The sequence below is a fragment of the Cinclus cinclus genome, chromosome 7, assembly GCF_963662255.1.
Source record: "Cinclus cinclus chromosome 7, bCinCin1.1, whole genome shotgun sequence".
Classification (NCBI taxonomy): Eukaryota; Metazoa; Chordata; class Aves; order Passeriformes; family Cinclidae; genus Cinclus; species Cinclus cinclus.
This window is the reverse complement of record NC_085052.1, coordinates 32,308,799-32,321,555: the sequence shown is the minus strand read 5'-3', so window position 1 is coordinate 32,321,555 and position 12,757 is coordinate 32,308,799. Positions and strand designations below refer to the sequence as shown.

General features: G+C 37.2%; 1 protein-coding gene across 1 annotated transcript in view; it reads right to left on the bottom strand.

The window, feature by feature from the left end:
* Window positions 1-3,297: 3,297 nt before the first annotated feature.
* The window catches only part of BMPR1A (bone morphogenetic protein receptor type 1A), a 74,149-nt gene continuing 64,689 nt past the window's right edge, over window positions 3,298-12,757 (bottom strand). Inside the window, exons 8-13 of the mRNA XM_062496883.1 lie at window positions 12,458-12,602; window positions 11,274-11,466; window positions 10,576-10,873; window positions 9,896-10,071; window positions 9,264-9,394; window positions 3,298-8,213 (exon numbers count right to left, since the gene is read on the bottom strand). Coding sequence (XP_062352867.1) covers window positions 8,088-8,213; window positions 9,264-9,394; window positions 9,896-10,071; window positions 10,576-10,873; window positions 11,274-11,466; window positions 12,458-12,602 — 1,069 coding nt within the window. The 3' untranslated portion in view covers window positions 3,298-8,087. The remainder of the gene's footprint in view (window positions 8,214-9,263; window positions 9,395-9,895; window positions 10,072-10,575; window positions 10,874-11,273; window positions 11,467-12,457; window positions 12,603-12,757) is intronic.

The following is a 12,757-nucleotide window of genomic DNA, read 5'->3' as shown; positions in this document are numbered from 1 at the left end:
GCTACAAACCAATTTCAGCTACTTGCTGAAAAGACTGCTCAGACTTGCTGAGGTGTTTCTTCTATCCTGAAAAATCCAAGAAAACTAACAACAAAAAATGCTCCTTATCTCCTCCTGGCCAATGCTGATTTCCACAGGAGATGCCCAGGCCAGGAGTCCTTGTTTTTCTAGCACAGAGCCATGGCTCACTCATGCCTGCTCTGCTGCAGGCAGTGCAAAGTGCCTGCAAACTCAAGTGTCATCTTCTGTCCCACTTTTGCTTCAAGTATCTGAGAGAAGAAAGAGGAGAATAAAATGGAAGAAGTGAAATGAAGAAAACCATCAAATTGTCGGATTATGTTCCTTCAGCACAAAGCTAGCATCCTGGGGTGACTTGGATGGGTTTTTATCAGTGTTCCTCCAATTCCTGACTCTTGTGGTGGCAGCATTCTGCAGAGCCAGAGCAAGTGTGCTGTCTAAGTCAGGGTGGTTCAAAGAACACCTCATCTTCAGTGTACACCAACTCTGCACCTTCCAGCCAAGTTCCACAAATGAGCCCTGCTGGGGAATATGTGTATGTTATATATGGGGGATATCATATTCCTATACATTTCAAAACAGTCTGTTCTTCAAGCTTTGACAGAAAGCTTCAACTGGAATGAAAACCACTTGGAAATGGACACAGGAGGTAGAAGAGAGCATTGCAGTTCATCCAGTCAGGACTTCACCAGGTTTGGCATCCTTCCTTGTGCTTATCAGAGTTTACTTTTGTTGAAGAACATGTCAGGTGAGTTCAGAGAACACTGACTGAGAAAGAGAACACTGACAGAGAACACTGAACACGGAACACAGAATGAACAAAATGTTAACTTAAAGACATTTTTGTATTTAAAGATGTCTTGAGATATGTGCTTAAGTTAGTAATCTGCACATACAAAGAAGACACACTTGACTGGAAGACTGCAGACTATGAGGCAAAACAATTAATGAAAGACAATGGGTTAAATTACTCTGCTGGCTGCATAAGCCAGGAAGACTGACTTCCTTCTCAAGCAACAAGAGAATGATGATTAATCTACTGGGCTGTGGTTTTGTTTGCTCAAAGCAATAAACCAGCTTTTTCATAAGCCTCCATTTGCACCACTCCTGCATTTTTCTGGTGGGATGGTTGTCTGGGCTTTTTTATTAGATTAACACAGCCACATCTCTATGACCTTTATTTTTAGGCAAACTAGAGGAATCAATTTAATGAAGATCATTTACAATACAGCTATTGGTTGGCTCACTGGATTTAGGAGAATTTCCATACATGAAAAACGACCTGAAGCTGACCATAGGCACTGGGAAGAGTTGTCTGTAAGAGCTTCAGTTTCCCTCACAGCAGACTGACTAGGTTAATAAGCCTGATGGCCAGGCAGCAATAGGCACAGAAATGTGTGCTCGCTCCAGGATACAGATATATGTAATGTCAATCTGACACTCATATTTAAAAATAAAAGCTTCCAACAGCTTTTAGTATGTCCTAGAAACCTGCCAGAAAACATGGCCACTGCTTCAAGTTTCTGTATTTCCAGATGGAACCACTAAGCTTTGTAATAGGGTAGAAAGTTGTGCATCTTAGTGCCTTCATAGAATTATTTTGTTACTGATCTGCTGCTTCATGATAGTCAGTATCTAAGAATACATAATTTTAAAATTAAAGTCTCCTAATGTTTTTTTTCCCTTTTCCATTAACAAGACAATCTCCTTACTGTACTCCAAATTCAAGTACCAACTGTATCATATATAAACAACATTCTCTAGATCCAGCAATGCCTGAATTCTGCTAATATCCACATCAAGCCAGAGTCTGAAGCCCATGGAGGTCTCCTCATGAAGCAGACTCAGGAGGTGGTCAGCCCACAGAAGTGGTCCTTTCATGGCTCAGCTTCACAGCTGATACTGATCTGCTGCATGAACATCAGTGAGAAAGACCAAAGTGGTGTTTTGGGGAAAGGTGAAGATAAAACTGCAGAAAGAATTCAGGAAATTAATGGAATGAAATTTGATCCTTTCTGAATTTAGTGATACTTCTGCTATTTATTTACAAACTTGTGATTCAGTTTGCTAACTACCCAGTTTGCTTTTTGGTATTCCCATAAAAGGTCTGTGTGTGGTGTTTACACGTCACTGGATACAGCTGTTTCACCTGTTAAATACTGATGCAAGCTCACCAGTAACATATTTTATATAGTGTCAAACCCACCCGTTAATGAAGGAGAACATCCTGGTGTTTATTACTCGCAGGCAGTAGAGCCCATTTTAACATCCCAAAAGTCCCCCCTGTCTTTCCAAATCCTTTCTTTAGGACGCAGCAGCACCGTGTGGCCATGGCCCGAAACAACACCGAGGGAAAAGGCTGCTCAAGAGAACGCGGACAAGGGGAGAACACTTCCCCAGAGTTTTCATTACGCTCTCCTGCAACGCTAACATGAAATCCCAGCTTTAAATCCAACCACGACCACTGCGACCAGTGAAGACATTCCATTCCACAATAGCCACAACAGTAGGGAAAAGGTTTACTTTGCCAAGATACTAATTTAAGGAGACCAAATCTTTGCACAGCCTAATTTCCTGGTATTATGTGTTAAAGAAAGGTTTGAAACGACACCGCTAATCTTGCCACTGCACTTTCCAGAACCATACTGCAAGAATTTAACACTTGATGTACAGGGGAAAAAAAAAAAAATTAAAAATCAAGGCTTACCATTGTAATATATTGGTAACAGTTTTTATGATGTTCAGATATTAAACCTTTCTAGCTACTGTAAAAACTATGTATTTAAATTTAAGATTATTCCTGATTAAATGCAAAAAGAGAACAGAAACTGATTGTTCTTCTTTCTCCTTGTAAACTAAAGGTGAACTCTATGGAGAGTAGAAGCCAATACATTTCTGCAATGACAAAACAAATTCTGACACTTTATAGTACTCACAGGTGAGATATCCCCTTTGACTGGTCTTCATTTGCTTGAATCATAAAAACCAAGAGTAAATTTAGCAGGATACACAGAAGCACCTGCATATTTTTGCAACAAGCAATACATACATATATTAAACTCAAATATCTTAATTTGGATGCTATTACACAAAAAATAACGTTGTACACAGAACAAAAAGCAATTACAAAATTCCCCATCCCTTTATTTTTTTCTCTTGTTACCTGATAAGCTTGAGGCAAATTTATATGGATAAAACCAACATGTAGTCAACTTGCATATGTTCAAATGAAGGTATTATTTGATTTTGACTTGCTTTTGGCTTTGCTGTAACACAGGGATAAAAATCAGGAGAAGGAAACACTGTTTTTTACTGTTGCACCCAAATGTAAATTTCGTGCAAAGAATAAAGAGCTTGAACTTAGCACCAAATAATTTTCAGTATCATGGAACAATAAAAGCAGTAATTACCAACTTATTCAGAGACTGTGGGGGAAAAAAAAAAAACATAAACGAGGTATGAAAAAGTAGGGACTTATTTAGTTACAGTATTACGATTTCCAAGTCATTACATTTTTAAGGCAAAATCTTATAATAACAAAACACATTACTAATGTGTACTAAAATAAGGTTATTTACTTAAAAATGATACATGGGACATAATCTGTGTACAGAACAAGCAATTCATGGTAAACTCAATAAGGCACCTTCTAAAGCAGATGCTGTACAAAATACATTAGTGTGTTACATTTTTAAAGTAGTATTCTACACTTCTGGCATATAACACACACTAGAGTGTGACCATTTGTCTTGTTCCACTCTTCTTTCATATTTTATTTACATCTTCTCTAGGTTAACTACAGTGTTATTTATTCTTCTTGTATACAATATAGTACATTTCATTTTGGGCATGTCATGTCAGAGCACAAATGTCACTACATGATGTGGGCTTCTATAATTGCATTAAACAGTAAAATATCACAAAGCAACAATGACATTAGATTTGTTGATAAAAACAGAAGTAATGTGCCCTCTACTTCTGCTGTACAACCAAGGCTGAGCACCAATGGCTCCATAAAGCATTCACTGTGCAACACTGCCAGCTGCTTTTACACATCACCCCTACCTGGAATAAAGATTGTGGGCACAGGACAAAGGCTTAACTCAGAGGCACTGTCAGGAGAGTGAGGAAAGGCTGAAGCATTCTAATATTTCACAGAAGACAAGCATCTAACTTCCCTTTAAAAATATCTGCAGTAGCAAAAGAAAGTTTTTAAACTTTATCTCTCTGCCCTTCAAACACTTTTAGATCTTTAAAATACAGTCTGTTAAGACAGGGTAGATGAAATGTATCCAAATGATTTGTTTTATAAACACATTCAAATGGTCATTTAGATCAAGATCTAAAATTTGATTCTAGACTACTATGGAGGTAACTTTACGTTTCATTCAAAACCTTAAAAAAGGCTAATTAAGAAAATAACTGGGGAAAAGTGATGGATATTGGGAAAGCTGTTTCTTGAGGAAAAATTACATTAAGCAAATCTCAGAATAAACTTGGAATGTAAGCCTAATTTTCTCTGTAGGAATACTGCATTTCTGGTGGAACTTACAAGTTAACCAGGTACACAAAAACCTTCCTTTTAGTTGCTGTAACAATAAGAATTAAATTACTCCAATTATTTCCACCTAAAAATCCCACGGTAAAGGTTAAATAAACATAAAAATCCCTCCAATATGAGTGTTTAAGAATTTCCAAGGCACAGTCTTGGTACTCCCCAAGGTATTTTCCATACATTTTTGTGCTTCAAAAAAAAAATTAAAAGAAAAATAAAAAAAAGAAAAAAGAGAAAGAAAACACATTTGCCAGTTTTGGAGATTTTTTTTTTTTTGTATGACAAATGCTTAAAATTTTGACCACCAAAATGAGATTAACCACAGTCCAAAAGAAGAATCCTATTACACTCTCTGACCTTCAAGGCTTCTGAACTCTGCAGGCTTCCATAGAGCAACAACTACCTTTAGAGTCTGCATTAATTATGCTTAGTTATATAAAAATTAATGGGCTGCCTTTGAGCACATTTTTTCCCCCCAAATGTGTAAGTATCAGTATAGACACTCTTTAGTGTTAATATTTTGTTATCAAGGAATCAGGGATCAAGGAAGCTCCTGCTCAGCACAGCAAAAAACTACACATGCATGATACATTTGAGCATGAACAGAGTAAAAGAAGTGCTGATCAATTAGGTTTAAGGCAAAAAAGATATTTTTTCCCTCTCAAAAAATCATCATTGCAGCAGTCAGCTCCCTCTATGTTAAAGTAAATGTGGAAATCAATTTAGGTCCTTAGGTGTCCAACCAACCTATTGCCACCTTTCAAATAACTAAACAATGGAAAAGAAAGTAAGTAAAAATTTACAAATTATTGAAATTCATACTTCCAGAAGGGGCTTCCTGAAGACTTGGGAAAAATGAACTAAAAAAAATTGCACAAAACATGTTTACAGCTAATGATGATGTGGCGAATTCTGAAAGAAATAACAAAATATTCTCCATAGGACAGGGTTAACTTAGACAGATCTCCTTGCTTTGAAAGTTTAAGATAGCAGGGTATCTACATAAACATTTTTTTCCTTCTTATTGATAAAAATTCTAGAGAAGGGAAAAAAAAAAGCTTATCCCTTACTTTTCTGGCTTATACCAAAAATTTTTCAACTACCTGTGCAAAAATGATGTACGAAGACTTGATTAACAATTTCAAAATTATCATATATTTCTTGGCAATGGACGGAGAAACTTTTTTTTTTAAAAGCCCTTTATCATGAGGATCGTGGCACAGTATTATATATCTCTTGCTGTTTTCAAATAAGTTAAGTTGACACACCTGTGAACTTCTCAGCCAGAATACATATTAATACTTAAAGGCATTACTAAACAACAGTAATGACTTTATTTACAAAAGAAAAAAAGTCCCTTGAAATAGCTAGTTTTCTATAAAATATGTAGAACTGTTAAATAAAGTCTGTACATCACAATAGAAAATAAAAATACTGCAATCTTTTGCCTGACCATTTACATTATGGGAACTACAGGATTAAAACAAAAATAACATGCTAGAAGGCTATAATTGTTCACAAATCACATTACTTCTGTGTTACATTGCTTTCTATCAGTTGTATTTTCAAGGGAAATTTGAACACATCAAAACAATCTCCATGTAAATATTTTTAGACAACAAATAATCTGTCATAAATCAATCTGAAGTTTTAACATTTTTCATCAATTTTGGTATTAACTTTCTTCTTCAAAGCTCAACTATGGCGTGTGCGTGTGCATGTATCTAATTGTACACATGTACCTAGGACTAGGTATTTCTTGTTTTGTTTTTTTTTCACTAAAGCACAAAACACACTGTATAAATAACTTCCCTTTTTTAAGTTATCTAGAACAAGATTTACAGTACAAAGTTATAGGCACTTAAATTATCAAATAGATTCAATGGTTCCAATACTGTGTGTTCAATCTTCAGATGATTCATGCTTTGAAGCTTCAACTTGAGTTATGGTACTGTTTTCTAACTTCCAAGTAGAAGTGCCAAAGGAGTTATCAATCAATAATTCTACTTTACAATAACCTCACGGAGGGTTTTGGCTTCTAACCAACTTGAGTGGTCAGTGGTGAAAATGGGGGAACTTCAGTTTCTTGTGAAGGTCAAACAGTTGGCACAACAGAACCGAGTTTTCCAATTGTGCTAACTTGCTGTATCTTCATGAATTAATTTCAATGCCATTCCTCCCAAACTTAACTAGACCTTACAATACCCATTGAGTGTTTACCTTGTCTCAAATCTTCACTTCCACTAAGTGGCCCACAGATGTGGCCTCCTGTCTCTACATCAGAGCAACCCAATTCCAGATCTTCTGCACGCACTGGATCGGATCTTCAACAGCTCACATGCTCACTTCTCCTGATCTTGACCTCTACTGCATTCTCTAATCTTCAGAGCACCCAGAGCTTCCTGCCTTCCCTCTTCTGTGTCTGTAAACCAGACTTGTTCTCAAGCCCTTTAAAACTCACCTTCTCCCTAGTTTTGTCAAATGATGAAAGAGCACAGTGCTACAGCTGACAAATCTCTTTCTTCATGGGAAGAAGTTTAGGGCATGACAGACACCTATCCATGAGTCCCAGTACAGCAGGAAGGCAAAACACACCATCATGGGTCACTCTGCTAAGATGTGAAGTATTCTGTGGCAAAAATGCTGGTGGCATGTGGCACTGTGAAAAAATATGACAAATTTCAGGGATCCACTTGTGGAGCTCTCTCTAGACTGCAAGTGAGATGACCAAGGCAGCCTACATCTCTAGAAGAGATTGTTTCAAGTTCCTTACAGATTTAGGTAGGTATTCCTTAATTAACTAATGGTTCACATTTTTGTAGTTCTCCTTATGACCAAATAAAAACCAAAAAAAAACTTAAAACTGAGATTTCTGAAGATAACTTAATGGCAAAAGATTCTGTAGCAAATCTCTGATTGTGGAGCCACGAAATGCACAGGGCCCTGACCATAAAACTTTGTTCATTTAAATGGTTTCTTATATATTCCAAATGACAGCAAAATAATCCTGGCACACACATAAAGAACTGTTAAACTGAGTAGTATCACAAACAGATTCATAACCTACAGGCTGTTTCACCGAAACTTGCTATGGATTGACTAGGTTTTATCAGGTAGAAGGCAAAAAAAAAAAAAGCTTATATTCTCCATCTCTGTTGAATGCATATAGCTTGTTAGGCTTTCACAGAAAGCACTGTAATCTGAACATTCAATTCAGTACCCAGAGTTTTACTGGAGACTCATTAAGTATGATTGAAGTCTCAATGCAGCTCAAACCAAAACAAAATGTGTATTTTCTCAAGGCTGTCCGTATATGTAGCATGTAGTGTAGAGAGGCTCTCAGTATCATGGTCTATGAAGTACTGAAAGATTTCATTAGCAGCCTGTAGAAGTGTGCTGAGAAAATATACTGAACCTCAGTTATTTCCTCTTCTCTACTTTTATCTTCCTCACCCACATGTGAGTGAAAAGATCTAGGGAGTCCAGCTTTGCTCTCCAAAGTCCATTTCCTATGTCAAATTTTTACATCTTGTGATTCCACCATCTTGGCAAGTGTCTTCTTGATCCTCAAGGCAGTGAGTCTGGAGGCAGGATTATGAGCCCAGCACTCAGACATCAACTTCAATATTGCTCTTAAACACTGCAGAAGGAAAAACAAAGGCACACTATTGTAACAACCGCTACATCCAAGGTTATAATTTTGGTTCGCTGTCAAGCTCAAATTATAGAACTTTCAAGTTCAAAAATGTACAACTTCCAAATTTTCTGCAAAATTGTTACTAGAAAACTATTATAAAGAGATCTACTGAAGGAAAAACCCCAAAACACCCCAAACCCAACATCAACATGCCAATCCTTCGATCCCACTCCCTCACAGCCTAGTACTACAGCTGGAACTGACAGAAGTGTTGGTTTAGTCTCACAATGATGCATTATCAGAATTTCTCTGTACACCTCTAGAATAGTGGTTCAAATGTGACAGCAATAAACAGAAAAATCCCCACATATACGGTTGGAAAACCATAGAGAATTCTTTCAGGGAAAATGAAGATAGGACAACAGTTCTTTCAGCAGTCAAAATAAAAAAGAAACTGGAAATTTATAGAAGTCAAGGACTTGGGGAAGAATGGATATGGCATATTTAACCTGCTCTGTGAAATGGTTATGTCTTATTTACTGTGTTCAAGCTGTGGTCCTTTAAAAACACATATAAATGAGAGTACTTTAGATACATCACAGATTGTCCTGGTATGTAACACTAAAAAAGGAAAGAGGAAACCAACAAAGGAACTGCTTCATCTTTCATGAAATATCTTATGCCAGAAACCAGTAAGCTATATCCATTAAGACTAATGAAATGAATTGAAAATTAATTTTAGTTCTTTAGCAATTATAACTCTGAATATATTCCACTATCTAAAATACACGCTCTCAAGCACAGCAGTATTCATACACTTGCATGCTGCTTAAGGGTATTTTCCCCTCAGATCACTGAAAAGATGTATTAAAAAATACAGTATTTTGAATTGCACTCAAGTACGTCTTTCTCTCATTATTGCTAAGAGGTTTTTGAAGTATCAGAATGTGTGAATGCAGTCCCTGCTTTACAACATTTCAGTATTTATTAAATTGAAATACCATCCCATATTAATGAACAAACTGAAGTAGCTTTTCCTCTCAGCACACTCACTTCATCGCTGTTCCATCTGTTCGACACCACTGGGCGCAGGCGTTTGACACACACCACTTCTCTCATGTCCTCATAGGATGGATCATTTGGCACCATGTCATAATATGGCAACTGATACTCTTCAACAATACCTGCAGATAATTGTGAAAGATTAGGAACAATTCAAATAAATGAATCTGTGTATCTACGCTTGGATTTCCTTAGCCAAGAACAAAAATTAACTTTGTGACAAGTTAAACACCACACTGTTTTCTGAAACATTCTGTTTTCTGAAAATTTCACAACAATAATTTACCATAAAAGCTCCAATATTATGATTATTAACTTCAGTAGCTACAATAATTCCTTGTAGTGCCTTTGATTTTGGTATCAAATGCTGTATTTGGCTTTTTCTGATCTACTACATGCTAAAAAGAAGCTGAGAAATATAAGGTGGAAGAAGAATACAGATGAAGATGCATAAGGATACAAAAGAAGAGTAAAAGAAAAGCCAGGATGAGTCACAAAAATATTTGTCAGAATGTTACTACTGCTTGGTGACACAGCAAGCTAATGATATTATTTCCTGGTGAAGCATTGCTAGAGTGAGGGAAAGGCCTGGTAGATTTTATACAGAATAATTAAAAGTTTACCTCCTGTGACACAGCGCCGAGCCATCTCCCAGATGATCAGCCCAAAACTGTAGATGTCAGCCATGATGTATGGCTGGAAATGGTTTTTATTCAGGCTTTCATCCAGGACTTCTGGAGCCATGTAACGTTTTGTTCCAACTCTAGTGTTCAAGGGAACGTCAACCTCATTTGTGTCACTATATGAAAACATTAGCAAAGTTACTGAATTGTGGACTGTTAAAAGGTATGAAATCCTGTATGGCACAACCACCAAAAAGACAATTCTCTGTCTCCATACAACTTAAACTAATAAAAGTATTTCATAATACTATTAAAGTGTCACATCTTCGATTTTTTAAGTTTCAACCGCCTATATGCTGTTCAAATTTTCTATGAAAGAATTTACATGACTGCAATTCCTATGAAAGGCTAGTTTTGAACTAAAAAAAAAAAAAAAAAAAAAGTCTCCATTTCCTCTACAAAACTTTTCTTTTCCCTAAGAAGAGTATTCATTGTTTCTTAACAACTTGTTTTCATCATGATGTCCACCAGCATTCAAGAACAATATTTTACTTTCAAAACTGAAAAAAAAATCCCTGAAAGCACACAACCAAATGATTCCATCTGCCCTTTAAGCTGGGTATCTGGTGCATTAAGTAAAAAATGACATGAAGGTTTTCCCATGACAGAGGATTTGTTACCTGTTAAACTTGACCGCAAGACCCAAGTCTGCAATGCAGCAGGTTCCGTTTTTCTTTATCAAGATGTTTTTACTCTTCAGGTCCCTGTGTGCAATTGCTGGCTTGCCTTGTGTCCCATAGATTTCTGTGTGCAGGTGGCACAGGCCACAAGCTGCAGAATAGGCCAGTTTGAGTAGAGCCCTGTTGTCCAGCGTAGTGCACTTCAGAAAATCATACAATGAGCCATTCTCATGATAATCCGTGATCAAGTAAAGCTGGGTCCAGGAGCCAGTGCCTTTAATATCTGCTGCTATGAAACCTATGTAATGCATAAACCAAGTTACTATTTATTTGTACATAAAATTTTTGTGCAGTAGATTTAGCGATAATTCCTAGAGCTGTATTTTTTTGTACTTTAGCAGAAGATATGTGTTCCTCTTATGAAAACTAACCGTGTAGAAGCTCTGATTCAATCTGTACATGAGGTTACCAGTCCAGCCTTCCAGCAGAGATTGCAGACACATTTCCAACCAAGAGCAGCAAGATTCTACCCTTTCAGTAACATTTTGGAATAACCCATCTGGTGATTCCACAGAAGCTGCCTTAGACTCCTCAAGCTACCCAGTAAGAGCTCCTCCTCCTCCTCCCCTCCTCCTCCTCCCCCTCCTCCTCCCTCACCCCACACTCCAGTAGCCCACAGCAAAGTTCTGCTGCCTTACCGAGGATGTTTTCATGTCGCATGAGAACAGTCTGGTAAATCTCTGTTTCTCGGAACCAGCTGGCTTCTTCCGTGGTGAAAAACACCTTAACTGCCACTTTTTCACCCCTCCATTTGCCCATCCACACTTCACCATATCGTCCTTTTCCAACCTGCCTCACCATCTGAATTTGTTTGGCAATAGTGCGCTGAACCTAAGGAAGACAAAAAAAAAAAATAGAAAAAAAAAGAAAAGAAAGAAGAGGACATGAGATGGAGGAGGGAAACACAGCAGTTAACCAAAAATACCTGGCCAGGCTGCTTGTCAAGCTTGGATCACTTTAAAGTTTGATCCCATTGTAAAACTTGTTCAATGAATTTTTTACATTCCAGTTTTGGACTCATTATTTTTGCCTCCAAGGTATAAAAAACCCCAAAAAGATTTAAGCCAATTCAACATCTAATTGAAGGGTATGCTCTCTTGCATTTTATTTCTGATTCATAAATAGTCATCTGTTCCACTGACTAATTTTTATGCCAGTATTATATAGGATGGTGAATGAACAAAATCACGAATAATTATCACAAAATGGTTTGAGTTGGAAAGGACCCTAAAGATCATCTACTTCCAACCCCTCTGTCATGGGTGGGGACACCTTCCTTAGAACAGATTGCTCAAAGCCCCATCCAGACTGTTCCTGAACACTGCCATGGATGGAGCACCCACAGCTTCTGTGTGCAACCTTCCTCAACATCCTCAGTGAAGAATTTCTTCCTAATATCCCATCTAAAACCTACTCTCAGTTTAAAGCCATCCCCCCTTGTCCTTGTGAGAAGCCCCTCTCTGGCTTTTCTACTTTAATGGTCAGTGAATACTAAGAAAATAAAATCTCTGAGTTCACTCAATCTGATACCAGTTCTTGTATTTTTGTCTTAATAGCTGTAGGCCCTAAGTTTTCTTTGAATTCTATTGATGCCAACAGATTTTGTAACATTATCTAATTTCACATTTCATTTTAATAATTATTTAAAGATGGGCTTTAAGCACCTTCAATTTGTACTTCACCTTTCATCATAATGGCATATAAAATAATTAGTATTTTGTATGAACAAACTGCTCTGTTTTAGGCATTAGATCCAAACCAAACTCTCTATGTGATGGAGAGAAATTCAGTGAAGAAAAATCTTGGTAAGTTTATGACTTACCAACAGCGGTAGTCCTGATCCACTCCCAGAACTCTGTGACTGGTCAATAAGGTCTTTTAATGACTCCCCAGCTGGAATAAATGCTTCATCTTGTTCCAGGTCACGATTGTAACAGTGCCTCTTTGCCATCGACTTACAGTAATGCCTGCAAAAGTAACAGAAGCTAAGAACTCCTCAACACTTAAAATATGTAACAAACTGACCTAGGAAAGGAGCTATTTAAATAGACACGTTTTCTCAAAAGAAAAATCGGAGCAGCAGATCTTTCTGTATTTTTTCTTTTCCTGAAATGTGACTTAC